The following is a 24,537-nucleotide window of genomic DNA, read 5'->3' as shown; positions in this document are numbered from 1 at the left end:
AAAGAAGAACCGCGCACCCGCAAATTGTCGATGGTCGCAACTGAAGAGGAAGAAAAGAGACGTCGATTATAGATCCTCACGAAAGTGTGTGTATAGAGAGTATAAAGGTGGTTTTGAATCGTTACGGTCGTAGTCGTGGTGGCATATTTTGGGATTGTCCACATCCGAGGCGACAATGCCTGCTCCAATCTATTCCTATTCGTTGTAGTGGTACACCTGCAGCTTGTTAGCACACGGACAGGGCAAAAGGCAAAAGGCAAAAGGCAAAATGGGAGCCAACAGAACTCACCTTGTAGTTGGGCAGACCGATCGAGACCCAGCCGAGCCGCTTGGCCATGCGCGCGAAGCCCTCCGTCTCAATCAGGTGGTAGAATGGGAACGCCGGGAACATGGCGCCGTCTCGGTGCACCTCGGCCTTGACCAGCAGCGCCGTGCCGCCCACACCGTCCAGTGGCACCTCCTGGTGCGGGCTCTCGCCGGGCGTTGTCATGTGCGTCATCAGCGACCGGTACGTGGCCATCTCGGCATAGCCCTCGAGCAGAATGTCGTCGGGACCCATCCTTGCCGCCAGCTCCTGGGCCGTCGGGCTGTCCTGCCAGTTGTTGTAGTCGTAGGGCCGCTCGTCCATCTTGTTCGTCTCCGGGTTGAGGAAGCGCTGGAAGCAGTTGGGCGCGATGATGGGCGCGTCGTGCGAGGCCAGGTCCTGGATGAGACTGGGCGGCGTCTCGACGACGTCCGAGTCGAGCCACAGCACCCACGACGTGGAGGGTCCCAGCGTCGTGAACAGCAGCGAGTTGCGCGCCTTGGCCATGGCGGCGCGGCGCGCCTTTTGGTTCTCAATCTTGTGGCGCTCGCTCTCGTCCTGCGACACCAGGGGCGGGTCAATGTCCTGACGCAGGATAATGATACTCTTGAAGCGCTCCTTCTCGTCGCCAAACTTTTGCGTCTTGGTGATCTGCGCCTGCAGCGCGGCGGTCGCCGCGTTGCCCTCCTTGGTCTTGGGCAGGATGAAGGCGAGCGTCATGAGCTCGTGCGGGTACGACAGCTTCAGGAGGTTGTCCCAGTACTGCTGGTAGAAGCGCGCCATGGGCGAGAGCACCAGGATGTGCTCGTTGTTCTCAATGGGGTTCGACGTGGTGGTGATGTTGTTCATGTTGTAGCGCGTCACGGGCGGCGGTTTTGGCTTGCCCTTGCTGTTCGACTTGCGGAAAGGCGACGTGGGCGGCGACAGCGGGTGCGAGGCCGCGTTGGCATTGCGCGCGGCCGATATCGTGTGCGAGCCGCCCGAGGCAATCAGAAAGTAGAGGATGAAGATGCACAGCACGGCGCCGATGGCAATGGTAACGGGGTTGGCCCGCTTTAGACGGACAGGTCCCATGGGTCGCGCCATGGTCGGTTGTGTCGTTAGAGAGGGAGGGAGAGCTGTCGTCAAGGAGCGAGACCTGGCCTGCTCACGTCGCCAGGATCGAGGTCGTCCTATCGTGTTGTCGTCTTCGATCTTGTCGTCGATGCCGACGTCGTCCCAAAGCGCTGCTGCGTCTCGTTCGCGTCCTCCCTTGCTAGCGCAGAGAGACAAAAGAGAAAATAGGTTGTAAAATTACAAAGAACAAGCTAAGAAGAAGAGGACGAAGGAAGGAATAGAATCGAAAAAAAGGCCAAGGGGCCCCAAAAAGACACGGGTAAGGTAAAGGAAAAGCGCGCAACCGTAAAACGAGAGCTTGCCAAGACTGCAAAATTGCTAGATGACAGGCTGGGAAACGGACAGCGAAGCCGTTTCTTTGTGGGTTGTTCGTCTTTGGAGATCCAAACAGGAGGATCCGAGCCGCAACACCGGAGGACGAGATCGGGCAAGGCGATAGGCTGGCGAGAGGTCTCAGAGTCGAGAAAAGAGAAAAGAGAACAACAAAGCCAGCAACGAGGCTTGGGATTGACTTCTCTCGAAACAGGGGAGGAGGGATAAGGAAAGGGAGAGGAAGAGGGCAATACCGAATATGCAGCAGAGATTAGGAGTCGACTTCACAAATTTGCACCAGAAATGGCAGGGACGCCAATTTGGTGGAGGACACCAGACGGCAGGAGCCACCAGGGCTACAGCAGCCACAACTCGTCCAATGGAGCGTGTCCCCTGGGCGGTTGCTTCAGCTGTTCACATCCAGTGGGTCCCGCCAGTAGCAGGAAGGGTCCATTTGGCGATCCATAAGGATTTAAGCCCAGGGCAGGGCAGCTGGCAATTGGGAATAGGGCCCTTCTGTCATTTCCAATTTCAGCGGGTCATTTACTGGCGATGAGGTCTGTTTCTGGGACGGCTTCCACTGGCTGGCGCTAATTGCATGGCTGCGAAATCGAAAAAAAGGAGGTAAAAAAGGGGCAGGCGCGCCCACCGACACGGTGACCATTTGCAGTGTAAAATTGGAATGTGTTCGTATCGCGCAATTACGAGATTTCCGAGTGTCTGCACCGTTTTCGTATATGTAGACAACAACGAGAGTGAGTTGGCACACACTGCAGCAGCTGCACCTGCTTGTCTTCTCACGGGCTATCACAGATAACAATGCCCTCTTCACAAGCGGTGCCACGCCAGACGCCTGCTTTGAGATCACTGTAACACGTTATCAACGGATGCATTCGCAATTTGCGCTATCTGGCACGTCTACACTGCTCCATGGCCTGTAGAAAATAAGATAGCAGATGAGACCTGGGGATCTTAGGGGCTGATTGACGAGAAACCACACAATGTCTGTAACTTAGTACCTACAAATGCTGCGGCTGCCTCTCGTGGTAAGGCCATGAGCCCTCGTCTTCTATCATCAAAGGCAGACCCTGAACAAACTCCAAAATAACGAGTCCTCTCGCAAGTCACGACGCAAAATTGTGTATATATTCTTACTGGCGGTGCATGGATCTCAGTACATGGGTTTCATAAATCTCAGGAGATTCATAGAACTGTTTTACTTGGTGTGTAGGTTCATAACCACAAATCTTCCAGGATACTGCCCTCACAAGGCTCTGTGTATAACTCTTTACAGTTTCTGCGCAAATGTCGTAAGAAAAGGCTCCGGTTACACATTAGTTACGTTTATCCTGTCGTATTAGCGTTACGAAATTGATGCCTCATTGTTAAGGCAACAACACGATTGGCACAGACCCACTACGTTCCTGCGTCAAGTTCCTGAGCGGCTGCTGCACGCCAGTGCGGTTCAGGCCACAAGGCAGCGAGGCACTGACTAAACCGGCTGTGTTAGGGGCGGCCTTTGCTAGCTGCAGGCCTGGCCGCGCTAAGGTACCGCCTGCAGCACAGCCAACGCAACTCCAGGCAAAGCTAGCACGCGTCGCAAAGCTGCCTTGGAGCTTGAAGTCGACGTTTGGCGCTGGTGCCTCTTCTCTTACCTTTCGCAGAACGAACACACATTCACCTAATCCACCAATCCACATCACATCGTCACCACCGACAACCCAGTTTTGCTCTAGGCTTTTCGATCTGCATGCTGTCTATTGTCGCATTTCTCGGCCGTTTGTGATTTCCAATCGTTGACTCGTTTATTCATCGCGCTCACGTGTACGTCCCGAGCTGCCTGCATCATCAAAGACACGAGACGATCGAGACGATCGAGACGACCGAGACGACAGGCCTCAGCTATATTTGAGCTGCCCAGCCGACCGGAAACATTCTCTACACGCCCCTATCCCTCTCGCACCCTTCTTCGCGATACCATTTCACAATGGACACTCTCGTGGCGCGATACAGCCGCCCGGCCTTCCGGAATCCGGACGAGTTCGACGACGACAACGACGACTTCGACTACAACGGCTCCATGCCCGGTCTTTCGCACAGATTCGCCATCCCCCCGATAGCACAGGTGCGTCTGCCTTGGTTTTGTCTTTCCGGACGCTGACGTCTACTAACCATCATCAGCCCTCGCAATGGCTCCGTGCGGCCACCGACGACCGCTCCAACCCCAGCTGCCCCATCAAGATTGCCCACGGTACCACGACCCTCGCCTTCCGCTTCCAGGGCGGCATCATCGTCGCCACCGACTCCCGTGCCACCGCCGGCAGCTGGATCGCCTCGCAGACCGTCAAGAAGGTCATTGAGATCAACAACTGCCTGCTCGGCACCATGGCCGGCGGCGCGGCCGACTGCCAGTACTGGCTGGCCTGGCTCGGCCGCGAGTGCCGCCTGCACGAGCTGCGGCACAAGCGCCGCATCTCGGTCGCGGCGGCCTCCAAGATGCTGGCCAACCTGGTGTACAGCTACAAGGGCATGGGCCTGTCGATGGGCACCATGTGCGCGGGCGTGACGCCCGAGGAGGGCCCCGCGCTGTACTATGTGGACTCGGACGGCACGCGCCTCTCGGGCAACTTGTTCTGTGTGGGCTCTGGCCAGACCTTTGCGTACGGTGTGCTGGATGCCGAGTACAAGTACGACCTGTCGACGGAGGAGGCCCTCGAGCTGGGCCGGCGCAGCATTCTGGCGGCGACGCACCGCGACGCGTACTCTGGCGGCTTCATCAACCTGTACCACGTCAAAGAGGAGGGCTGGGTCAAGCACGGCTTCAACGACACCAACCCCATTTTCTGGAAGACGAAACTGGACAAGGGCGAGTTCTCCAACGTGACGAGCTCGTTTGAGTAAAGCGGAGAATCCGGACGGACCATACTGGTCGGATGAAGTCAACCATGAAAAATGAAAGAAATACCGAGAAAAAACGAAGGAAAGATGGGATGGGGCAGGTCGATGACCGGCATAGAGGACCCGACAACATACTGCCAACCGGTCATCCATGGCGACGCTTGATCCTTGCTGTCTTTTGTCACCCCGTCTTGTTCATGTATACTGTAACACCACTTTGGACTCGTTTTCTTTTGTTCTCCTTTTTCTCTTTCTTTACCAATACGAATGCATTACTGGCGATTCTATACAAATGCATGCTGTCCATTACTTTCTGTTGTACAATCTAGCATCGTAAATATCGTTGACTATGAGAGTGGGTATCGTTTCTTGTTTCGCCACTGTACACGTTTCTGCACCCAGCCGTCGGGGCCCAAGATTCCACCATCTTCCGCGTCGGCATCCATGGACCACTTACGGATCGGCAGCATAGTTAGGTCAGACTGCCACCCGGCCTCGTACATCTCCATGCCGGCCCACGCAATCATGGCCGCATTGTCTGTGCACAGAGACGGCGGCGGCGCCACCACTGGTAGGTGGCCGTACCGATGCACTTCCAGCGCCGAGCGAAGGATGTACCGCAGAAACTGGTTGCTGGCCACGCCGCCCGAGACGACAAGGCATGTCGGGGGCGCATCTCTGCCCTCACCGCCGCCGCCGCCTGCACCGGTCTTCAGTGCAAGCAACAGCCGGCTGGCGAGGTGCTCAAACGCCAGCTGCATCGTCCCCCGCGCGAGCAGCCGGCGTTCACTTTCGGGCAAGGGGATCTTTGGTCCCGCAGGGGGCCCGGTACTCTTCGGGACCTTGGGAACACGGCCGGGGCCGCCGGGAACCATGTGCGGATCGCCGCCGGCTGCTTTGATGACGGCACCGTTGAGCCCCGAAAAGTCAAACCGCAGCGCATGGCGCAGGACACCACTGCTCAACGGTGCCTCCAGCCGCCAGCCATGGCCGGATTCGAACGGCGCCATCTCGTCGCAGCGCTGACGCGGATACCGGTAGCCACTGTACGTTTCCGTGTCTTGGCCCTCGAACGCAAACGCTTCGAGGATGGCACCGTAGGGCAGGCTGCGGCCAGCGCTGGCCTCGGCCGCCGCAATGAAGCCCCGTGGCAGAATGGCCCGCGCGCACTTGTCGAGCAGATCGCCGACGGCAATGTTCGCGGCGGACGCGAGGATGCGGTGGTCGTTGAGTGCGCGCGAGTGCACGAGCATCGTGTGGCCACCAGAGACGAGGAAGGAGAGGTAGGGAAAGGACACGAGGGGGGGTGTCGTTGGCGTCGTCGGCGTCGTCGGCGTGGCAGCAGAGGACGTGGACGCCGCCGCCGCCGCCGTCTTTGCTGCGTCGAGTGCCTCCACCAAACGCGGCGTCAGGGCGTGCGCCTGCATGTGATGGACGCCGACCAGAGGCACCTGCCAGGCGACGGCCAGCCCCTTGGCCACGGACAGACCGGAGGCCAGCGAGGACCCCATGCCGGGCCCGCGGGTCGCTGACACAAAGTCGGGCTTCCCCGACGGCAAGCATGCGGTAGCCTTTTGCACGAGCGGTGCCAGCGCTACCATGTGCGACTCGGAGGCGGCCAGCGGGTGGATGCCGCCATATGCACGGTTGTCGGCCGTGACGCGCTCTTCGAACAAGAGCCGTGCTCGGGGAGTTGCGCCGAAGGGGGCCTCTGTTCTTTCTTTCTCCAAGACGGCCACACAGGTGTCGTCGCAGGACGTCTCAATAGCCAGGGTCAGCAGGCTGTTGGGCCAGCGGCGTTGAGCTTGGGCATCCGATGCCGGTGCTATTGTAGTAAATCCTCTTCCGGTCTTTAATGCCTTGGACTCCTTCACTGGACGAGCCGTGCCGGATAGTGAGACGAGGTTGGCAGGTGAGATTTGGGAAGGATGATGAGTAAGGTACAGCCGACACGGCTGCCGCGACGAGATGCGTGTGAAGGTCCGCATCAAAATAAACTCCTAGACAGAGATTCTATGATATAAACATGGCGTGGGAGCCAATTAAAGTCAAATGGGCTGTCGGGACCTGACGCTCTACGGCTGTAAGTCGCTCGTTCGAGATATTCCAGAATCGCGCGAGAAAACTTCACGCAACATGGGCTGCACGTGACCGCCACCGCAACCAGCTCAGGGGCAACCAAACAAACAAATGCGTATGGTTTCACAGGTAAAGGTAGAGGACGGTGTTGTTTGATAAGTAAATGCCAATTTTACGTATGAATACAAACAAAACAACTCAAGAAATTAAGCGACAACCAACAGCTTGTCGATGTGCCAAAAAACGATAACGCCGTAGATGCAATGCATGCTGTGTCCTCCCAATAAGTCCCTACTATTATGCAACGTAAAATGTCTTCATATCCATTTCAAGTCCTCCTCTCAGACAACAGTATTTCCGTTCACTCCTAAAAAGTTGTTCCATGTGCACTGGCAGCCGCCCGTGCCGCCGTCGGTGCCGCCAAAGGTCGGGTTTGTCCCATGGTTAATGAGCGTGCCACCAAATGAAAGATTGTCAATGATAGATGACGCATTGGTCAGCTGGATTTGTTGAAGGCCATTGATAGCGCGCGCAAAAACGCCCTTCTGCGAGAAGTCACCACCGTGCAGGTCCTCGGTGATGCTGATTGGGTATGGGAACGTGCCGGGCTGTGTGGCATTGCTGCCCATGTTGGTCGACGCGGCACTGGTGTTGAGCAGCTTCGTCGTGTTTTCCATGCGGGTCCAAATTTGTACCAGGAACCGCGTTTGCAGCCAGGTCACAATGTGGTTGGCGTCAACTTCGAGTGAGCCGCCATTGGCGTCACTAGCCAGCGGGCTGGAGTCGGGCGCGATGGACTGCACGTAAATGGTCTTGGAAAAGTACGAGTAGAACCCTAAGTGTTCCGTAGCCAGACCCCGGTCGAAGAGGCGAAGAGGTTGCTGGATTGGCAAAGGGTGCATCACAGCCGGCGCGCCTGTACCGTCTGCGTTGAGTGACGGCAGCGGGAAGCCGTCGGCAGCGGTTGGTGTTGCGTCACGGCGACCCAAAACTGTGTTGGGACCGGCGGCGGTAGCATTGACAGAGGACAAGAATGTGATGTAAAACGGCGTCGGCTCGCCAGCCTTATTGTTGGCTACAATTCCATCGGTTGTATTGCCGAGGAACCACAACTCCTGGAACGAAGGCGGTGCGGGTTGCGGCGTAAACCCAGCATCAAACTGCTCGGTGGTCGCGGTGGTCGTGGCCGTGGCAGTTGCTTTCCCTGTAGCAGAGAGAATAGGTGTCGGGATGGTTCCGGCTGGGACGTCCCATAGCTTTTTTGCGCCGTTGTCGAACTGGATATCAAGGAAAAACGATGGCTCATCCCCGGAGAATGCCCCGTTGCCGGACTGCTGCTCTTTGGGAAGCGTGCAGCTCCAAAGCGACGTTGGGGATACGCAGCCTGGCTTGTTGACGGCGTTGTCCGTGCCAATGACAGTCGCCACACCAGTCGGGATAGGTGGGAATCCAGTGATGTTGAGCCAGATTGAGGACTTTTCTGCAGGCGCGGCATGCTTCTTGGACAGAGTAACGGCCAGTACAGTTATAAGAGCGACCAAGAGGACTAAAGTGCCAATAACGGCCATGCAGATAAGACGGTGGCGTCGCCGGGTCTCACGACCACCCTTGCGACCAAAGCAGCCACTGTTTGGTAAGCAGCCACGCCCTCGCCACAAGCTACCCGCACGCATGACGGCTGCATCTTCCTTCTCATGCCGGCGCCGAGACCGCTCGACTTTGGTGGCTGCTTCGGACGCCACCATTGCGGTACCTGGAAGAAGTGCGCCCGATGGCCGGGTAGGCAGTGGAGTGCCAGCGGCGGCGGCGGCGCTCCGCACACCAGCAGGTGTCAAAGGCACATCGGACATGTGGATGCCACCCTGCGATGTCATAGTATGTGCCAAGCCGGGAGACACTGGACCAGGAGAAGGTGGAAAATCCACACGCAGAGGGTGACCCGGCGGGAATACAGCACGATACCGGACCGTCATTTCGGGCCGCGACGGTGGCTCGTAGGGTGGGGGAGCTTCGGATGGTGTTAGTCGACCCCGGTCGCCACGATCAGACAGCACACTGCGTCCGGTCAATGGCGCCGCGTTGGTTTTTTCGGATACCTGGACAATTCTGGGCGTGAGACGAGGAGTAACGACACGCTGTGCAGGCGCAGGCGCCGCAGATCGGGAGGACGAAGCGACGGTCGGCGAACGCTCATTGACACGGTAGAAATGGGAATTGGCAATGGAGGTGGAGATGCCCAGAGCGGGCTTTTGTGCCTCAGTGGACACGGCATTCTTTTCATCGGCGGTGCTTCTCTTCCACCATTCTTCCTCCGGTGTCAGAAGGGGAGAGATGGGTGTAGTAGATGTGGTTGTCGTTTGTGCAGGTAAAACAGTGCTTGTAGGCGGTAGAGCAGGAACTGCAGGGATCACGTCCCTGGCGTGCAGAGATGCTGCCGACAGAGGCGACTTGGCCGATGCTGGTGTAAGAGGTGAAGAAGCCTTTGCCATGAACGAGTGTGCCGCTTGCTCCGTAAATGGGGTCTGTACGTGGTCCCACCACCCCGAGCGTGTAGTGTCAACTGTATTTGCCATTGACCGGACATGGCGACCGCGAGACCTGGACAGTCGATTGTACGATGCCGGGCTGCCGTCCTCTTCAAAAAGCGTAATGGGCGTGTCGTTGTCAAAATCATCCACGTCGTGGAGACGTAGGCTGTCGTGTCGTGCCGACCTATCATGGCTTGCCGTTATCGTGTTTGTTGGCGCGACTCCCACACCAAGTGCGTCACGGTAGGCAGATGGCAGGCTGGGAACAGGTGGGGCTGGCTGTGCAGTTGCAGATTGACCAGTGAATTGGGAGTAGATACTGGATGCAACACGCGAGGTAGAAGCACCGGCGCTGCGTGGCGAGCCCTCCTCGGTATCCGGCGACCAGACCGACTGCATTGGCGCCTGCGGCGACAACGTAGACATCTGATTGAGCTGCGAGTTCTGGGCGGTGGTGCCTTTACCATGGTATATTGGGATATTGATCGGAGTTTCGATGGTGGCAGTCTGTGGGCTGATTGTGCGGCCCACGAGGTCGTCCTCGGGTAGGCTGATGCCAATGACAATAGGGCGATCATTGGGAGAAAGGTCCTGTCCATGCTCGACAGCCGGTGAACCAGACTTGCCGTTTTTGTTGCTGTTTCCGTTTCCGTTGCTGTTGGCTCTTCGCCTCCGCCAGTGCCAGTTGCCAGTGGACGACTCAGACGGCTTGCCTTCAAGGGCGAGGAGAGCGGCCGCATCGACGAATTTTCCGGGTCCCGAAGGGGGTTGTTGCTGTTGCTGCTGCTGCAGTTGCTGTTGCTTGCGCAGTTTGCTCATGTCAGTGACCAGGCGGATGCCGGCCTTTGCGTTCTGCGCCTTTTGACGGGCACGCGACTTGAGCCGGGACGGATTCGGCCCCGTATGGTGTGCGGGAAGTACGACGGCGGTCGACATTGTGGTACTTGTTCGAGAGCGTCTGGAAGAAAAGGTCCTGGTTTTGGTCATGGACGTTGGGTTGCGAGAGTCGGCTGGTGTGTCGGGCGCTTCTTCTATTGTTGCAAGCAGTGGCGGATACTCGCCACGAAGGTCGTCGAGCGGCTCGTCACGGCCGCCAGGGATCTCCTCGTCACAGTCGCTATCCCAATCCTCCCATTCCTCGCGGTCAGTCGATGTCTCGGCGTGGCGGTGGCCGCTGCCGAGGTTTTCATGGGTTCTATGGTTGCCATGGCTGGCTTGCTCGTCATGGTCGTCAAAAGGTGTATGAAATGGATTCGGTTGTAAGGTGCGTAGGTCGTTCATCGTTGTGTTGACGTGGGAGCACTGGGCTCACGAAAAGGGGAAAGAATGAATGGTGGTGTGTATATATGATGCAATGGCTCTGCCAGAGGACCAGTTCGGTAATGTGTCCAGTTTAATGATGCTGGAAAATGGAGATGAAAAAGGGATGCAAGTGACAAAAACAAAGCAAGGTTTGAAATGAGATGCTTTTTGGAATACGGTGAAATCAGAGGACAGAAAAAGAAAACGAAACCGTCGTCTCCTGACAGAAATTCGAGTCAGGATCCTGAATGAGGTCTCGTGGTCGAGCAAGGCTATTATTGACAAGAGGATGCGGAGGGGTTAATGTTATTGTTCGTGAATAAAGGCGGAGAACAATAAAACGTGACAGCATCCAACCACACCACCGCGTCACTCGACAATAGACAAAGACCAGCAACAAAGGAACTGTGCCAATGGAAGAAAGGATGGCAGAGAAAAAGAAAAGAGGACAAGAAAGGAGGAAGAGTCGAAAGGGCGGGAAGAAAGAAGTGACGAAAAAAGAGTGTCGGAGAGTCGGATCGAGTCAGGGAACGGATAGGAGGGAGAAGGAGAGAAAGACTGGGCAATGCGAAACGTACGACTTGGAAGTGTAGCACACAAACCAAATGCAAGAAAGAAAAGATAGAAAGAAGAAGAAGAAACGCTTGGAGAAAGACAGAGAAAGAGAAAAGAAGGAGAAGAAGACGAGGCAAAACATGTGTGTGTGAGAATGAGGCCCAAGGGGGCGGCCAAGGCCAAGAACCGCCCAGCTGCATGCTCCTGCCATTGTCATGAAGCTGCTTTCCAAGAATGGGAAGTACGATTCTGGGAAGTAGAGAATCCTTGCTGGCCAAGCAAAGCAGCCGATTTAATTCGTCCGCATGCCACAGAGCTTTTTTTGGCAGGTGGCTGTCGCTCTTGCTGCTTCCTATTTTGGTGTCTGCAAGGGTCCCGCAGCATTTGGCAGGAGCGACATCTACGAAGGGAAATATCAACGTGCCGAATGTCCCAAAGTCCTCGCCGTCCCACGGCGACATCAGACAGCAGCGACAAAGAGGATTCGCCACCGCACTCCCAGGAACAGGTCTAAAGAGGGCTTTCCTGAGCCGCTTGCCACCAGAAGCAGCGAACGCGACGCGCACTCCTATTGTGCAGGCGGAAATGAGATTCTCCCAAAACGACAGAGTCATGATCGCGTCTACGAGGACAGTCTAGTTGTCGACACTGCGAGAGGTTGAGACGTCGAGGCGCGAGGAAGCTAGCCGAGCCAAACGACGTTGGGATGTCTGAAATAAGCGCCCTACAACAGTGGGCGCGCGCTATCATTGGCCGCTGTGTAGCCGCCAGCGTATTAAAGCTGGGGCTACCAGCACCCTCCCAAGGATTCTCGGGACACTTGTGCCTACCCGAGCGGCTGATTGGACTGCAGCATCTCATACCAATTTTCCTTTTGGTTGCAACTAGGGACGCAGGCGACAATACTGGTGGAAAGCCCACATTGTTGGCGTTGGCTCATTCCGTGCGAGTTCCTGCTCCTTGCGATGCATTGCCTCATTGCCCTTGCTGGCCAACGAACAGGTGACGGTCCACTTTATCCGGGCGTCTACCTACGGAGTACGACATATATTGTGCCTGACGCCGTTGTCTCGGTTCTTGGCGATTCCGAATCCTCAGGAAGCGCCGCCTTCCAGGGTGCATCCGCCCCGTCTGATTCCGGCCTCAGATCGTGCTGGGGGGCTGCAGCTTGTCGTGCTTCCATTGCTTTATTGGCTTGCCATAGGTTTCTGTGCGCCTTTGCAAATCGCCGGTTCCTTCGTCATGGCTGGCTCTCGTGTTGTTACACTGCTCTCCTCATGCGACCACCTTGTGTCGTATTGTCTTGCATCTTACAATAGCTTTAAGTTGCCGGTACTCTGGGAGTTTGGCTGTTTGTCGGTGATTGCATGAATCGACTCCAGGGCCATGGGTAAACAAATTCTCAATCATGGTGGCTGTAGCGACGATATGGGGGCCAGCCATGGCGATGCACAAAATGATCTTACTCTATTGTTCTACTCATCTAACTAGCTGTATGAGCCGCTCGGCTTTCTTTTGCACGCAAACCTGTCGGCCAGCAGTTTTGAGAGTGTCTGACTCGCTAATACCACGCAAGTCTCCTGGAGTGGTCTAGATCCGAATCGTCCAGGTTTGCTTAGGCCTATGTGATGTGCACAAGTCCCGTCTTGGCGACCGCTGCCAAGGAATGGCCAACAGTGACAAGTGCCCCAAAGGCCTTCTTAGGCCAAACCCAGTTTACTGACTGCAACGTCGACTCTCAAAACGTCGCAAAAGCATACCGACAACAGAGGGCAACCGGGCCGTCGGCACATGCGAGTCTCGAATCGTCGACGTCACAGCGTTTTATGAGCTGGAAAGCGGACCTCATCCTCCTTGACAGTCTACCTCGCGGCCCAATGATCCAGGACGGTAAATCGCGCAATTGTTTTTTAATACGAGGCTGCAATCTTACACAACAAACAAAGCAAAAAGGGCATCGGAATGGATTTGGATATGTTGATTGTCAAAAGAACCTTACGAACGTCGCTCCAAGAGCATCATCTCTTTTAAACTGTCGGAACTGATCTAGCAGCAGGCGCACTCCTCGCTGCAGCCGCAGCAACCACACTCCTCAAAGAAACCACCGCGCATCGTCGCTTCTGGCTGCATCTCGGGCTGCGCCTGGAGTGACTTTTTGAGCGTTAGTAAAGACAGAAAACAAATGCAATTTGATGCCAAGATGATGCCAAGATGATACCAAGCTGTGCCACGAGGGACGATGCCGAATATACGTACCGGCTGCTCGGTGACAATGCTGTCATCGGCGTTGACAGCCATGGGCTGCTGCTGCTGGGGAGCGTCGGTGGAAGGCATGTTGAAGGATTGGTTTTGGAAGAAATATATCAGCTCTTGGCAGTTTGCTGCATAAAAGAAACAGTCGAATGTGTGAGTGTAGGTATTTCTAGAGTTGGTTTGACAACAAACAAAAGTAAGGTGAAGAAAGAGAAAAACGGTGCGACGAGATCCGGAAAGTGTGCTCCTTTTTATGTACAGCTTGAGCTTGAGTGATGACGGCTATTTGTCACTTCCCCTCTGTTTTCCTCTTTTCCCCTCTACATCCAGTTTTGCATTCAGGAAAACCTGCTGCACAGCGGGAAGGGGACCACTCGTACTGGCAGGCGGAGGGAGAGTGAGGAAAGGAAAACGATGGCAACGTGGACCATTGAAGGAGCCCAGACCACGGTTGCCCCTCTTGACACGTACGTTGACCTCGCCGCTCTGACTTGTCTTCCCTGTAGAGATGCAACATGGTTCCGGAGTTGCATTTGGGACCGATTGCCTCCCTGACTCGCTCATCTAGACGCACCTGCAAAGTGTGGTGTGGAGCTCGGTGCATCCTATGCTGCAAGGTCATACCCAAGCATAAACACCGTTACGACCCTGTCACGGAAGCTGACCACCTTCGTACACGCATGTAATTTGCCGGTAACACGTAAAGAGACAGCAAGGAAACCAGAAGCCAAAAACGCCACCCCAATTTGAAAACAGAACGCCCAGGTAGAGGAAAGCTTGTTTTGTCCCGTTTTAGGTGGCGACGATTTGGGAAAGGGATCATACAAGAGAGTCCAATGTAAGAAGCAAGGAAACTCGGTTGTAGAAGCAACAGCAAACGCATAGAGTCATACGCAAACTGGTTAGAGCTTGATGCGGTGTTGTTGTCCCCTCGTCATAGGCGTGTTTTAGAAAAGCGGGAAGCGCAGACAGGTATTTCGTACGTCAGAGTGAAAAGGCCTGCTCACGCAGCATGGCTAATTTTGGCTACGTGAATGAATGAACGGTGAAGACTTCTGCCTTTGCCCTTTCCACTTTCAGAAAAGCACGGTTCGGCAATTTTAGACAAACAAGGAAGGACGTAGCAGGACTAAGAGGCATGCTGGCCCAGAAATGGAAAGTGCGAGGCACAAAAGCCACAACGGGACTCATTGAGCGAAGCGAGCGAATGCAAACCCATTGGAAAGGATGGCTTTCTCAGCAAACAAGAGCCCGAGGCAGCTTCATACTTAAAACCTGCGACAAATTTCTCCGGTGAGGCAGAAGTATTTGGTTTGACATTGGCCAATAAAAAGTAAAATAATAAAAAAACAAGAGAGGGAGAGAGAGAGAGACAAAGAACAGATGACGAGCAAACAAAAAACGTTTATGTGAAAACAAACTAAAATTGGCGATCGAAACGAAGTCACTCATTTTCTTCAACCATGCCGCTGTTTTTGTTTCCAATAGATTCACCTCTATGTACGACTGGTGTGACAATATCTGAACTGTTTGTATTGCATTCCATTTGTTTGCCTCCAGTACAATACCCTTACTTGCTTTACATATATGCTAGCAGCATCTGTTCTTCGCTCTCCTTGTAACAACACATTGAGGGACTATGACGTCGCGCCGTTCTGGACTGTACCATAGAAAGACCGAACACGGCTGAGGGTCCGACACAAGAACTTTGCATAGAACACGGTCTAGAGTCTGACGAAAGAACGTTAAATAGTATTTCCCGATGCGACGGCCGGCCGCTGTAAGAGGAGGTAGCCATTTCTGGCTAAACATGGCCTCCCAATTTTTCTACAGGAAACGACGGACGTGAGATTCTAGAGATTATCCGCTACACAGCACATAAGACCATCGGGAGCAAGGATGGCAGAATGTGGAGATCGGGTCCGGTTTGCATCTTATACCAGGCGGAACTAAGCAGGCAGCTGTTTACCTCCGGATCCGAGCTCTCCTTCGTGTATGCAACGGTAACTTGCCATCTAGGTATGGGTCAGTAACAGCTTAAGAGTGTTCTCAGTAAAACGAAGGCAATTATTGCCTTGGAATGGAAGTCCTTGAAAGCAATGCAACGTCAGGTGGTCTTGAATAGTCTTCTGTGAGTCTCTGACACAGTTGGAATCAAGTTTGATACGCTACGTACAGCCCCTTTTCTTTACCTTCTTGCATATTACGCCCAGTGACAGCGTGACCATACTGGTGGCAGTACTATTTTAGACCTCCAAACAGAATAATCCCAATCGCCTATCACGCCGCTTATGTCCACGACGAATGGCTGGTTATCGCTGGGAGACATAGTAAGGATGAGTAACATGAGATTTCGTTGAGATGACTATATAATATCTTCTTATTGTGGGGTATTTTGACGCACGAAATAATTGTCGTTGTTGTCTAATCTTAAATGGTTAATTTTCGCTCAGTTTTTGGAAGAAAAAAGAAGGAAATCAGGTCTTAAGGTTTTTTTTTTTTTCATACACAGTTTACATATATATTTTAAAAACAGACGACCTAAAAGGCGGCAAATGAATATAAATCACTCCAAAGCAGTCTCTTGCCTCGGCGAGTACTACATGAAAAGCCGATATGCAAAATGCAGTGTAATATGTGCGTCGTCGGACACCGGAAAGGGCCGATGACGTTGTGACGTCAACATTGTTCTACTTACACTGAAGCCCAAAATATCGGTCCTTACATCGTACAGCCCAAAATACATTGTGAGATGTCAACGACGAATTAACGATATCGCAAGCTTTGCTTCAGTTTGCGTCTGATTTAGTTTAGATGTCATGGGCTGACGCAGTCCACCTGCTATTGGGCATGACTTTTTGCTGCCACTGAACACACACCAAAAGTTTACACCGCGGGACGTTAGAGATCTTCAGGGCCCTGGTCTTGCTTATTGGTCACCGGCTTGCAGTTGGCAAATCCGAGACCAATTCAGTCACATGACCTGTCATCGGCTGTCGAAGTTTAGCGTCGCCGTTAGCTTCCACTTTCGTGGCTGTTGGTTCTAAACTCTACCTCGTACCTTTGCGTTATTGTACATTGCCAAACCAGAATTTTCTCTCTCTTTTTCATCAAGACAATGTCAAGAAAAATGATTAAAAACCTTGTTCCACTTGGGACCTTTCGATCGCCTAACATATCGCATCACTTCCGTCAAAATCTCTACTGGCCAAATATGGTCCTAATTACAACCCCCTTTTTATCGAAACCGACGGACTCTTCCACTAGGGCAAGCCGTCAACAACCTGCTTTTGCTTTTTATCCCTTCTGGCCAGGAATACCCAGTTGTGTTGTAGACCTTGAGTTGTCTGACGTTCGTTTGCTTTGCCTCCATCTGCCAACTTGAAGGACCGACTAGAAGAAACGCTGTTTCGATTTGGCTGGCGAATGTTGGAAAGACTCGACGGGATCGACACATGGGCCAACTAGCCCACAACGACTCGGGCTCAAGGATCTCAAGTAATACGACCTACGAAGTGTGATTTTCCGGCTAGCGATACGCGGTGCTGATCTTGTAGCTGACGAGAGCGTCCTTCTCTGTCTCTACCGTTGTTCCCATCTCCTACGTAGTCCGGAATGGCATTTTAAGAAAGCTCGCTTTGGTTTCATGAGAACTTGCCACCTGACTGATGTTATGGTCATCGTTCTGGAAAAGAAGAGCGTTGAACTGGCTAAAAGTTAATATTCAAACAATGCAATAAACACTGTCGCTCTGCTTGCGTTGTGAACCGTGGCAGCAGGTTGGGTTATCGATAAAGGCTGGATAGGTCTTCAAACTACATTCGTATGTACGGTGTGGTACGACGTAGATCCCTGCGCTACCTCGTGGGACGTAGGCCTTTTTCGACATCCTGGCACGGCTGGTGCTGCCTCTGACGCGATACAGGGGCGTTAAGCGGCTGATCAAAAAGGGAAAAGAAGGAAAGGGGCTGCTAAGGAAAGAACAGGAAAATAGGAATAGGGGTGACAGAGGAGAGAGCCTACCCCTGGCTAGTGAAGGCCTGGCCGGGTCAACTTGTCTTTACGCACGCTTGCTACTTTAGTTTCCCTCTGTGGTGGTTTTGAGCCTTTGCCGTGGTGGCACTCTGTAAATTAAGCAGCTAAATAGCCACATTCATTGGCTGGCGGCTCTGTGCCCCAATGATTTTGTCACTTGTCAAAATCTCGATGCGGCGCTACGCCCCTTGCCCGTCTTCATCTCTACCCCTTTTTGCTTGCGTAGTGGGGAGAAGCTCAAGATGCAGGAAGAGCTCTAGTTGGTGAGGAAGGACCTTGGCAGCCAGGGCCAAATGGATCCTCACTTTTGTTTTGCTGTGCAGATATGGATTGGCATCTAGTTCCGCAGGGACTAAACCGCCATATACAGATGAGCATATCTGTACCGAGTAAATACATTGCTAGAGACGGAGCCTTTTTCCGTGGTCATTTAGGCGTGGGGCCAGCAGCAGTGTAGTCATTGTTTATCGCTCTTGTCAGAATTGACGATCGAGAAAAGAAGTAGCTGGAAAAAGCTTCCTCGAGAAGATGTCATTTTGCTTACTGTGTTTTGTTGTGGCCCGTTTTCTCCATCTCCTCCATCTACCTCATCTCCTTTTCAAGACTCAAGATACAAGTGCCAGTCATTGATGCGCTCCAGAGCTTTGTGTGGCACTGTGATTTCTGTGCATAATTTGGCTCAGTATGGTCTGTGTTGTGTGTTTGTTTGCCAATTCTATGCCAATAATTCGGCACCCACTTTCAATTTCCCCTTCCGCCAACCGAGTGGAGCCTGGACCAGCATACAAAAGATGCAATGCAGATTCTGGATCGCCAGAGGTAAAATGAACAAAGGGAACAGAACACAACAACGAAAAGAGGCCAAACAAGAGGGTAAACACCGACGAAAAGTACGACCTGTCCTTTCGTCAGCTAGCGGCGATAGCTGATGATCATCAAGGCCGGATGGCTAGATTGCTAGATAAATGTACCTGATACGACGTAATTACTCCGTATGTCGTATGTCGTATGTCGTATGTCGTACACGGTCGAGATAGTCTGGTATCACTTCTTTTTTTTTTTTTTTAGGGGGTGGGATAATAGAGCCCGAGCGATTGAGAGGGACGAAAGGCTGATAACGAACTGATCGCGTTTTCGGTTTGATAATACTTCGTACTAGTTCACACTGTTAGACGGACGGAAAGGACAGAGTTGGGATGAACAAACCGCCTCGCCGCTACGACCACACAGGCCCTTCCCTGTCCGATTATAGTTCGGCGTTGAGTGGCTTGAATCCAGAAAACTTCAGTCTGAAGAACCGAGCTGGTGGCCCTTCGCCTTACTGCCGCCGCTTTAGGAGAAACGCTAGCCTGGTGTGCAAAGGCCCCTTCGAAGACGACACTGAAAGAAACAAAACAGACAGGGCTCCGAGGAGAAGAGTAAATAAAAGTCTTCCCAAAAGCCGCCGCAAAACGACCACAAGACATGGATGAGCACAACATGGGTGCGAAATATTCGCTGAACGCGAAAATAGGGGGCTGCATAAGGCGATGAGCACCGACCAGGTAAAGAGCGAATGCCAGTGGACCCGCCATAGCTGCCAATGATTTCCATCCACCGTATACGCCGTAATTCTATGCAGGAGCGTTGCGGCAAGAGCGACCAATGGCGGCAAATGCATGCTCCGTCACCGGGCGGTTCCTTCTGTGCATAAAATATCGTCGAGGGCAATTCGTTGCATGTTTTCCTCTTTGCACCGTCACGTCTAGCCAACCAGAGAGCAGGAAATCGAGAGCAAAACTGAGAAAAGCCTAACAGGGAGAGGGGCTGCAAGACGGATAGGAGCACGAAACAGCTGTCCAGTAAATCGTACGAAATATATTATTCACTCTACGAAGTACATAAACGGCCCGTAGGAAATAGCGCGAGATAACGACATGTTGGCGTTTCCACACCCCCATTTGCTGCTCCTTTGGCAGGAACGAACCACTGTCACACACACGCCCCAACGTGCTTCCATCTCCCAAATTGCGACAAGGAAGAGCAGGATTGAACAATAAAAGGGAAGGAGCGAGCCGGTGAAAATTGTAAAAGGGGGAAGGAACGCAGAAAAATGCACGTAGAGGAGATTTCCAAATCATCAACGAGCTTCCACTTCGCAAGCCATCTGCATCTTTTCTTCTTTCAACTCGTTATTTTCACCCGTATCTTTTCGTATTGCTCACGTCCCCCGCCAGCCACCTTTGTCGGACTTTTGGCACACTCGACCTTTTTTCCTTACTAGCCTCGCAACCGACTAAGATCAGGCTGCACACCAAACCGACCAAAAATCACGAGATACGGAGTACGAGACGCACGAATACCACGCCGAAAACGAGTAACGCAAACAGCCAGACTCCAGACAATTCCTTGACAGGCTCTTCGCACTGCTCAGCCCTTTTCTGTCCACGGCTGTGACCCTGACCCCCATACAATCCTGCCTCCGGACCTCCTCTGGAATTGCTTCTTGGCTTGACCCTCTGGCTTAATCCTTCCCATGCATCTCATTGTCTGACCGCGTCTGCCGTTTCCGAATCCCTTTCTTAGCTGTTCTCTTTTCCCGACAGCGTGGCTGTTTTACCGTGCCTAATTACCTGACCGCCACACCACCGAGTATGCTCGTCACCTCCATCGCTTGACTGACAGCTCACCACCCATCATCCCATCCCTCCTGCTCGTCCATCCAGGCGATCTACCGATCAGATCAGAGACAAGGACGGCACCAGTTGAGCTGAAATTGCCTCCTGCGAACGGCCAGCCAATTCTCCTAAAATCTCCCCAAAGTCTTCCTAGCGGATACACGAGCCCCTCCAAAACGAACACGGGTTGGTAGTGGCAATTGTACCGACTCGCCCGTGCCTAGTGCCAAAATAACAAAACCGCAGGGTCCAAGACGTTGAGAAAAAAAACTTGGGGAACGATTTTTGGCACTTGTTTTCCAGCGCATGATTCTGTTCTTGTCCTCCCGCCAAACTCGTGTCCTTATCCATACCACCTTCACCAAGTCGCCTTCGCTCGCTATACGAGTATCCCCTCCACCCTTCCCTGACCGTTTTGGAATTGAGAGCTTTCGTTCCTACCTACCCTGGTTTAGTTTTCATCATCATTTTGTCCTCTCTCCTCGTTTCCTTTGTCCCCGTTCCATCTCCTTTTCCTTACTCCCTTATCCATTTGTGATCAGTTTGGCCTGTCAAGTGCCATTCTGGTGACGTGGACCATAACAACGACCAACCTGGCTTCTTCAACACTTTCCACCGCGTCCTCCTCTTCCTACAGCGACCGACCACGGACGCACCGCCGCCGTTCATCGAGCATTGGTCCTCCGTCGCCGCTGTCGTTGGACGGTCACTCGTCGCAACACTTGGGCGTGAATGCCCGTCAACCGCCCCTCTCACCAATACCCGGTATGTTACCTACATTCCAGTCTACCACAACTGTCTCAAAACAACGAGAGACAACGAGAGACAACGAGAAACAGCGCCAAATCCGGCCCTTGTCTCTGCTTCTGTGCTCCTGTTTGCGCCTGCGCTCTGCGACTGGTCGCGGTAATGTTTTTACGCTTCCGGAGGGACACACAAGGCTAACTTTTTCTTCTGCTCTGTTCTGTTTCTGTTTGCCCCCTCGATTAGGTACGCCGAACATTAACATGTCTCTTTCGCGGAGTCCCTCTCCAAGCCCCGACGGCGGCTGGTCCAGCCCTGGCCTGAACATCAACGGAAGCGGTCGTTCAAGTCCATCCAAGTCGTACGGCGACTCACATGGCGGCTCATCCCTCCATTCGCGCAACTCGGGCGCAAGCAAATACCCATCCTTTGCCACACAGAACCAAGGCTTCTTCACCAGACACATGCGCCAACTCTCGAGCAGTTTACCACGCTTCAACGCGAACACCCCGACGTCGCGCGCCTCATCGTACTCTGACAAGGACAAACCAAGAGGGCGGTGGGAATTTAGCAAGTCGTCGCTTCTCGGACGCGTGAAACTCTTTTTTGCGCACATGGGACGCACAGCGAGAATCCGCTGGGCCATCGTGCTGGCGTTACTTGCCGCGATATACATATTTTACCATTCCCGTGAGTGTTAAACCGTTATGCCCTTTTGTCTGCACGTGTTTCTCCGATGGTGCTGCTCTGAGCGGTGGCAATTTCGGCCAAAATGCTAACATGGTGATTCTTGCTGCAGCTCTTGTCTACTATTGGCGGAGAACAGCATGGCTGGGCGGTGGAGAGAAGTTTGTCATCATCCTGGCTGCAAACGTTGGCGGTGGTGTCATGGAATGGAAGGGCGCGCGCGAGTGGGCGATTGAGAGAGACAGCACACGAAACAAGAAGCGCTACGCCGCGCGCTGGGGCTACGATCTCGAGATTGTCGACATGAGCACGAAGAAACGCTACGCTCACGAGTGGCGTGAGAGCTGGGAGAAGGTCGATTTTATCCGGCAGGCGATGCGGAAGTATCCCAAGGCCGAATGGTGAGCACGCACTCTTTTTCTCGCCACATTGATTTGCTTCATACCCGACAAGTCTTAGTTCTAACGCCTACAGGTTTTGGTGGCTGGATCTCAACACATTTGTCATGGAGCCCTCGTACTCACTGCAGGACCATATCTTCAACGACCTCGAAAAGCATATCTACCGCGACATCAACGAGTACAATCCCCTCAACCTCACTCACCCCTTCAATGACGTATACCTCGACGACGTGTCACGGAGCACAGTCGGCAATGGCCAGGCAAACTCGGTCAACTTCATTCTGTCGCAGGACTGCTCTGGCTTCAACCTGGGCTCCTTCTTTGTGCGCAAGAGCGAGTGGACGGACCGTCTGCTCGACGTGTGGTGGGACCCTGTCTCCTACGAGCAAAAGCACATGGAGTGGGAGCACAAGGAGCAGGACGCCCTGGAGCAGCTCTACACGGCACAACCTTGGATCCGCCAACACGTGGCCTTCCTGCCCCAGCGCATGATCAACAGCTTCCCCGAAGGCGCCTGCTCGGAGAATGGCAACAACACGCGTTTCCATTACGAGCAGAATGACCGTGATTTCCTCGTCAACATGGCTGGCTGCGAATGGGGCCGCGATTGCTGGGGCGAGATGTACAACTACCGTGAACTCAGCTACTACCTCAACCGTTCGCTGTGGGAGCGGTTTAAGGAGGATCTACTGTGTGCCGCCTGGTTCAAGTTGACGGGCCAAAAAGTCAAGTTTTGAGAGACGGGTGGCCAGCTTTAGCTACACACACTACCTGTGTCGCTCATCCCATCCTATATTGTTCACGTTAATACGATCTTGACGACCTACCGCGTTTCTTCTCTCGGGCATTTCGACAAAACTCCGTCTCTCGACAACTGCTGCGACCGAACACACATCCTTTCTCGCCCGTCACAAATCTCTTATCTATATACCACGACTATCTTTCACAATACCAGACGGTGCCTTCTTCGCCCTCCGATTACATATACCTCGCTTTGCAAGTTGACGATTTTTCATTTGCTTTTGCTTTGACGCCTTACTCCCCATCGTGGAGACGGCCCATGGGATAGATTGGTGAGGCACACCAGGATACTGTGCCTAGGACAAAGGGTCCTGAATCGCCATACCTCAAAACCTCGTTGCTGCATATTTTGTTATTCGCTTCTTAGCTCTTTCCCGCAAGCTTTCTGGTACACAGCTTCCGAGAAACAGATCCCCGTTAGGCCGTGTGTCCAGACTTTTTCTTGCACACACAGCGTTTGTCACAATTTTGGCACTTTTATACTTTTGACTTCTACTTCGACCTTTTGTTCTTTTCATTTTGCTTTTTTTTTGGCTTTTTTTGCCGATTCAAACATTGCGCTTGTGTGTTGATCGTTTACATTTGTTTACCGGTTCCTGTTATCTGGCTGCTTTCTTGGAACCGTTTCTGTGTCCCCTTCTTCGACTCTTTGTGTAATAACTCAAGTTTTACCAATTTTTTTCATATATGGGGAGGGTTTTACTACATTTGACGCACAATGGAGTATCGGCAGGATTTGTTGATTGCCTCATCTTCTCGCCTTTTCGTTCCCGTCGGAGCAAAATATAGATCATTTTGAAAACCAAGACAAAATCCACCACAGACTTATTTTGCTCAAATTTACTGTTGCATTTGCCTAACGAGTGGCGGAGAGTACATCATAAACGGCTCCCTTGAGGGGGCATGTGATCAACTGCGACAAGACTGAGAAACATTTCTGTGCGAGACGGGCGACTATGGGCCGAACCGGGGAGTTGTTGACTTTTACCGCCGCCCAATGGGAAGGCTGCGCGGACGAGCAAGTTTCGGGAGATCCGACCATGTGTGTTATGAAAAGGCTACATGACGTATCTGGAAAAGATCCCATCGAGTTCTTTGTGCCAAGAGACGCAGTCGGCTTCGTCGATCTCGTATGCCGTACTTGGGGAGCATGCAGCTCGAGGCAGCTCAAAAAACGTGGGTTTTTGACAGGTTGTATGGGGTAATTACGTTTTTGTACATTCACGTGAAAGTGACTTTGTTGTGCCTTGCACCAAACGCGTACCGTTTGCGTGTTGTATCACATGCGAGAAGAAGCAAGCATCATGGAGAATGGTTTAGGTTTGAACTTCATATGCAGGATATGAAATTTGAAAATACGAATAAAAATAAATATGTACAACAGAAGCGAAAATTGGCCATATATCAACGGGCACCCGGAAGCAGTCACGAATGTGTCAAACAGTCGACGCCGGCGGGTGGTGAATGGCAAAAGAAGTGAAAGGAAATAAAAGGGGGGCAAGAGAAGTGAAAGGGGGCGCGTAAAACAAGACAAAGACAACAAAACCTGCTGCCAACAAGTGTACAAAGAAGCCAACCCAAACCAAAATGCTCTTTGTACTCAAAGAGAAGTATTGCCAAAACATAATAAATAAACCAAGGCAGAAAGTTTCTCAGCGCGGGGAGAGAAAATGCAAAGGGTATGCAAGCCACAACAAATCTGAAGCGAGAAAAAAAACAGCACTCGCAGAGGCACTTTTGTACAGAAACCAGAATGCATGAAAGCAAAGTGCAAAGGGTCTAGGGTATTATGAAGGGAAGATTTCTGGGTAAAGATTTGTGATGTGATGATGATGGGGAATGGGGATTCTAGGGAACGGTTAACA

At 52.9% G+C, this 24,537-nt stretch overlaps 6 protein-coding genes across 6 annotated transcripts; 3 read left to right on the top strand and 3 right to left on the bottom strand.

The window, feature by feature from the left end:
* Positions 1 to 195: 195 nt before the first annotated feature.
* Positions 196 to 1,390, bottom strand: SPSK_09403 (mannan polymerase complexes MNN9 subunit; the record flags this gene model as incomplete). Its single annotated transcript, XM_016735976.1, has 2 exons — positions 196 to 216; positions 290 to 1,390. 2 exons carry the CDS (start codon positions 1,388 to 1,390, stop codon positions 196 to 198), a joined length of 1,122 nt encoding a protein of 373 aa, XP_016587079.1.
* A 2,329-nt stretch (positions 1,391 to 3,719) lies between these two features.
* Positions 3,720 to 4,633, top strand: SPSK_09641 (20S proteasome subunit beta 5; the record flags this gene model as incomplete). Its single annotated transcript, XM_016736213.1, has 2 exons — positions 3,720 to 3,857; positions 3,914 to 4,633. 2 exons carry the CDS (start codon positions 3,720 to 3,722, stop codon positions 4,631 to 4,633), a joined length of 858 nt encoding a protein of 285 aa, XP_016587078.1.
* Positions 4,634 to 4,977: 344 nt separating this feature from the next.
* Positions 4,978 to 6,618, bottom strand: SPSK_09054 (O-sialoglycoprotein endopeptidase; the record flags this gene model as incomplete). The annotated part of the gene is made up of 1 exon (XM_016735635.1): positions 4,978 to 6,618. The coding sequence occupies one exon, from the start codon at positions 6,616 to 6,618 to the stop codon at positions 4,978 to 4,980; it is 1,641 nt and encodes a 546-aa protein (XP_016587077.1).
* Positions 6,619 to 7,050: 432 nt separating this feature from the next.
* On the bottom strand, positions 7,051 to 10,518 carry SPSK_08386 (uncharacterized protein; the record flags this gene model as incomplete). The annotated part of the gene is made up of 1 exon (XM_016734985.1): positions 7,051 to 10,518. The coding sequence occupies one exon, from the start codon at positions 10,516 to 10,518 to the stop codon at positions 7,051 to 7,053; it is 3,468 nt and encodes a 1,155-aa protein (XP_016587076.1).
* Positions 10,519 to 11,399: 881 nt separating this feature from the next.
* On the top strand, positions 11,400 to 11,756 carry SPSK_10052 (uncharacterized protein; the record flags this gene model as incomplete). The annotated part of the gene is made up of 1 exon (XM_016736612.1): positions 11,400 to 11,756. The coding sequence occupies one exon, from the start codon at positions 11,400 to 11,402 to the stop codon at positions 11,754 to 11,756; it is 357 nt and encodes a 118-aa protein (XP_016587075.1).
* An 8,589-nt stretch (positions 11,757 to 20,345) lies between these two features.
* SPSK_08675 (mannan polymerase II complex MNN10 subunit) lies at positions 20,346 to 22,608 on the top strand (the record flags this gene model as incomplete). Its single annotated transcript, XM_016735265.1, has 5 exons — positions 20,346 to 20,426; positions 20,596 to 20,945; positions 21,064 to 21,473; positions 21,583 to 21,871; positions 21,945 to 22,608. 5 exons carry the CDS (start codon positions 20,346 to 20,348, stop codon positions 22,606 to 22,608), a joined length of 1,794 nt encoding a protein of 597 aa, XP_016587074.1.
* Positions 22,609 to 24,537: the final 1,929 nt, after the last annotated feature.

This window comes from Sporothrix schenckii (genome assembly GCF_000961545.1).
Source record: "Sporothrix schenckii 1099-18 chromosome Unknown Cont44, whole genome shotgun sequence".
Classification (NCBI taxonomy): Eukaryota; Fungi; Ascomycota; class Sordariomycetes; order Ophiostomatales; family Ophiostomataceae; genus Sporothrix; species Sporothrix schenckii.
Note: the sequence above shows the minus strand (reverse complement) of the source record. Positions and strands in the feature narration are given on the sequence as shown.